This window comes from Pinus tabuliformis, chromosome 1_2 (assembly GCF_031772625.1).
Source record: "Pinus tabuliformis cultivar Carrire ecotype Pingquan chromosome 1_2, CPIR1, whole genome shotgun sequence".
Lineage (NCBI taxonomy): Eukaryota > Viridiplantae > Streptophyta > Pinopsida > Pinales > Pinaceae > Pinus > Pinus tabuliformis.
This window is the reverse complement of record NC_142298.1, coordinates 685,917,360-685,922,631: the sequence shown is the minus strand read 5'-3', so window position 1 is coordinate 685,922,631 and position 5,272 is coordinate 685,917,360. Positions and strand designations below refer to the sequence as shown.

Sequence of the window (5,272 nt, the reverse complement as noted above, 5' to 3'; positions counted from 1 at the left end):
TTCAGGCCACATCCTGATCCTCTCAGTAACTTTGCATATTTGTGTCTAATGGATATATATATATATATATAAAGGTTAACCAGTTTTTATATTTTTTTTTACAAATTCCAGTTTTTGAGGTTAACTGGTTTGGAGACCAGTCCAGTACTGATAACAATGGCCTGTATAAGGTGTATCATTATGAAAATAAAAACAATGGGGCTGGCTCTAGAGTGGATTCTCTGACCGAAAAAGAAAAAATAGTGGAATGAAAAAGTCATATTGAAATTAAAAACAACTAGGGAATCCTCACATCTGAGAGTCTTTGTGAATGTTTTTTCAATGCCAGTCTCTTCTTCTGCTAAGAAAAACTACTATCGCAGCTTACAAATATGTTATTCAGGTAAAATCAGGTACAGCTTACAAATATGGGATTTCAAAATTTCCACTCTGGCAGTGTTTCTACCATCTAGTAGAGATCATGATATTTCCAGAAGCAACTTCATCCATACAATAAGCAGTAACCCATTAAAACTAACAGCAGATTTGATTCTGAAACACCTTAGACTTAGATTATAAAGTTCAACTCCCTTTGATACGGCTAATCTGTCACCCACAAGTTTCTCTCGGTTGCTGATGAATGGCCATTCTATATGCAGTTCACTTCCATGGCATCATCGAACGGAATCTTTGCATTCATGAGTGACTTTCTCCACGTCTGATTCATTGCGTGCTCCCTTGTCCACGCTCAACTTTCCAGCTTTCATGTAGTGGTCCACGGCCTCTAGCCTTGGTACTGCATCTGATCCAGTGCATGACTCCTCAATGCTCAACTTCCCATCTTTCACCCAGTGGTAAATATCTCGCAGAACCAAGGAATTTGCATTCTTATTAATATATTTCTCCAAGAATTGTTCTTCTGTTAACCCAAAAATTTGACGAGAGCTCATATCTGTTTTCAACACTTGCATGGTCTTCAATGCCTTCATTACTCTATACCGAGGAATTATTCTTTTCTCTAAGCTTAATCCAAACACATTTGGATACTTCAAAAGATCATCCAATGTAAACCCTGCAGATTCGACCAGAAAATCCACATGACGTTTCAAATTTTCCTCTGAAATCGCCAGAATCCACGTACGCCTTGATATCTCTGAAGTTTGTTTTTCCGACAGACCTAAAGATCTCAAATAACATAGCCTTCTATCTATGTGTTCTTTCCCTAACCCCAACATCGAACGCATGGCACTGGAAAACCCCTTTGATCCCTTCTTAAACCCCAAACTCTCGATCTGTTTAAATGACTCCACAACCCTTTCCTCTGAAACCGTGAGCAATCTAGGCTGCATCGCCACTAACTCCGATAATGCTGGACCCTCAACACCCAACTGTTGCAAAAGTGAAACCGCGGATTTTATCTTATCCTCGCTGGAACAAAATACCTGTGCACCACCAATACATAGTTTGAAGATATCATCTTTCTTCATGAAAGTACCAAGGAGAGTGAGCTTAGACTTTATGTTTCTTTCGGCTCTAAAAAATAAAAACTCGGGGTTCGAAAGGACGACCCTTCGAATCTGGGCAGGGTTTGTCAAACCACAGCCATTCAACAACTTCAAAGCTTCTTCCATATTTTGACTTGATTTTGCACAACGCAATAACCTCTTTTTGTGTCTAAAGGCTTTTGCGATATCTTCCTGTGATAAACCGCATCTGTTGACCAGAAAATCTGTGACAACACCCCTATCTGGTGGGGTTGTGGATGAGGTTGCTATTTGGGTGCAGAAATTGAGAAATGTTATGTGGGATTTGACAGTACCTGCAAATGCAACAGAAGGCATTGCCGTTGATAGTAGTTTCCAGATGTTCATCGCCATCATCATCGTGTGCAGAAGGAAGAAGTAGAGAGCAGCTGCAGGAGGTCAGAGAAGGTTGGAGAGAGCAAGGGAACAACGTTTTATTAGGGTTTGAGAACCGCTATACAACCGTAACTATGTAGGGTTTTATTACTATTTAAGAATCAATTCACTACACCAGACTCGAATCTCGTTGAGCACATATAAAGGATTGAATCAAGATTGTCAACCAAGCCTCCCACGGACTGTTTGAGATTTCCAAAAACTACTTTTCTACGATTTCAATTTATGTTATGTTATATGGGAGATAAATAAATCAGAGAAACTATGTTCTCTTTTATTTATGTTTAACGGTTATTTATATTTATTGGTTAAATGTTTAGTTTATTTATATTTAGGTTGATAAGAGTGTTAAAATTTTAATATAATTATAAGGGGAATGGTAAAGTTTTATTTTCTATAAAATAGTATATATAATTTAAAGGATGAGATTTATTTCTAAAGTAGCTATATTTTTAATAACTATTTTTGTTAAATATAATGAAATTATTAAAGTTTTTAGTTAATGAAGGTATTGATTTTTTTGTATAGCAGTGGGCTTAATGGTTAAGAACATATGCTTTATGGGAAGAGATCACATGTTCAAATCATCATTATGTGGAAATAGTGATCTATAAGGGAGTAGACTTTCACTCTTACTAGATATTTCTAGATTCCCTTGATCGAGGTGTTGGTCAATGGGACGTTGGAGGTCGTGGGGGGAGGGTGAGAGGGGGAGCTCGCCACCCCATCACCTCCGACAACATTTAAGAGGGGGGTTGGCATGGTCGACCCTCCCCATGAAACACACATGTGAACTGCATACATTAATCTCCATTCCCATGTCAGTCTTTACTTCGTTTGACCGTACTTAGAGGGAAGGCTTTGCTCTCTGGTTTTTCTGGTATGTTCAGGGTTCTCCCTCATCACGAGTGGGACAATTTCCTTGGGCATCTGACAAAGGAAGGTTTGTGTGCAATGGAAAATGTGGAGAGCTATGGCATAATCAACGGGCTTTCTATCAAGCTTTGACATTGGCCTTTTGTTATGGATTTGAATTGACTCGCGCCTACATGTAAGGAAACCTAGATCCAAGGTTTGGAGGTCCTCGGCACAAGGACTGGCAATTGAGCAATGGTCAGGAGATAAAATTTGGGCATCCAATGGTTGCAAATCTCGGAACTCTGACGGCTACATTGGAGCTAGATGTTGAATGAGTTGCTAGTGTTAGCCTCTCTTCAACGTGCATGACTTTGTTGGTACTAGTTCGGAGAGTTGGTCAATTCAAGGTATTGTTCTACTCTTCTGGTTTAGTAATTTCATTATCTGGTTTCATTTCTGCTAGTGGACGTTTGTTTACTTTGTATTAAGCTCAACTGGGTCAAGTTGCAACGTGAATTATGGTGTCTCCTGGCGAACACTAGTCCTTACTAGGAATCTTTCATATGTCATACCTTTTCATTTACCTACCTCTAATAGGTGGCCTTGTTTGCCTTGAATTCATAAAACTCCCTAGTTTTTTTTATTTTTTCTGGCTTTCTCAGTCTTAATCCTTTGAGTCCCTGGTTGTTGTGGGTAAGCCATCATGCCTTGATATTTCTCTTTTGGAGCAACATCCCCTAGCAATGAATACATTGTTGTGGGAGAGGGGGGGTGTTGGGGGTAAAGGCCCTCATGGTTGGCCCCGTGCTCAATCTCAAACCTAGGACATTATTGTCATCTTCCATTCTACCACCCCCCTTGAAATTTGTGAAGAAATTCAGCAACTCAAAGCCCTCATCACCATCAACCGACATGATTATTCTGATTCAAAAATCCAAGTGGGAGTAGACAATCGGGTTCTTGACCGTGGTAATATAAGGGGAAAATAGAGCCAATACCTAAACTCCATCACCCTCCATTGGCAAGTGAAAACTCTTATGGGCAAAGTCTTGAAGGAGAAGCATGAAGACCCCAACAATACCATCTCTTCTTTGAATGAAGTCAAGTGGGTGCAACAATATCAATGTTCATGTCTTGCTATTCCAGATGCCTAGCTAGCTCACCTTGAAAGTTATCTTCAGTGTGACTTGAAGCCTCCTGCTGCAGTCGATACAAGTGCTTAGGACTTAGCCCCAGTCACTCTTCAAACTCTTAATGTCATGATATGCCTCGTAGCAGTTGTTTTATTTCCTTTTGCAGTCCAATATAAGGTAGTTATCAGTAGTCTCTAAGTATCAGTGGTTTTTATTTTCCATTACTTGAACTCTAGTTAATGGTCAACAAATCTTGTTTCCCTAGAGGAATATTGAGACCAAATATGGCATGAATATTGATATTATGTTGATGTTGTTGAAAAATGTGCAACAAGAAATGTTAAATTTAGAATGTGCTAAAAATAGCAGTTTGGCCAGTGAGGTCATTGGCCACATTGGGTGAGAGGTGAAACTACTAAAAATAGAATCTTCTAAAAATAGCATTTCTGGGTCCCTTCCTATTTTTAGCAGTCTCTGGTTTAACTATAGGAAGTAAAAATGAATTTGGTCTTAACAGCAGTTTAAAATATTAATTAATTAATCTCCATGAGTTAATTAATTATGGAAAATTAAATTTGAAGTCTTTGTGAGCATGCACATGAGTTGTCCCACTGATTGAGGAATTTATCCTTAATTTCCTCCATTGATTGAGGGAATAAGTATGAGTTCTATAATGAGAGAATTAGTTGACTTAGTTCTAACTAGTCAAGTCCAGTTAGATTATTTTAACAAGTTGTTAAAATAATAAAATATAGTTTGTTGATGCTTGCATGCATGTGACAACTATTATTTTAGATAACTAAGGATTCACTCATGGATAACTGTTGCATGTCAGTTCTGTCAGAGACCCAGTTGAGATCAGATGTGGGACAGTGTACTATCAGATGCTTGGATATTTCTAGTAAGTATTCCTTGCATGGAGAAGTATCTATTATAGGAGACTGGAGGACTTGTGGCCTATATATTGAGGCCTGGGTAGTCCATGATTTTCATCTTCTGATTGAAGATCATCAAAGTACAGAGAGAGCAGGATAGCTATTGAGTTGATTCTTTTTGTATGTTGAAGGGGATTTCCACTTGATTGATAATACATGGTTGGGGTTTTATGTTGGTGCTTTCCCCTGGATATATCTTGTGTTATGTGTGATTATTTCTCTTGATCAGTTATGCATGTTTCTACTTGATGTTGCTCATGAATTCGATTATGCTTCCGCTTAATGTTTTGTAGAAGTAGAACAAGTATTATGCTTTAGGACATTGCATATATCGATTTGTTCTATAGGTGAAATTTCTACAGATGTATGGTGAAATTTTGAGTCAATGCAATCGTAATTCATGCAAAAAAAATCATTGGTTGTTTTATTGAACCTTACTTTAAAATTA

The 5,272-nt window shown here is 38.2% G+C and overlaps 1 protein-coding gene across 1 annotated transcript; it reads right to left on the bottom strand.

Moving 5' to 3' along the window:
• Positions 1 to 341: 341 nt before the first annotated feature.
• On the bottom strand, positions 342 to 2,089 carry LOC149207587 (transcription termination factor MTERF8, chloroplastic-like). Its single transcript, XM_089393915.1, has one exon. It carries the CDS (start codon positions 1,860 to 1,862, stop codon positions 654 to 656), a length of 1,209 nt encoding a protein of 402 aa, XP_089250041.1. The 5' UTR covers positions 1,863 to 2,089; the 3' UTR covers positions 342 to 653.
• Positions 2,090 to 5,272: the final 3,183 nt, after the last annotated feature.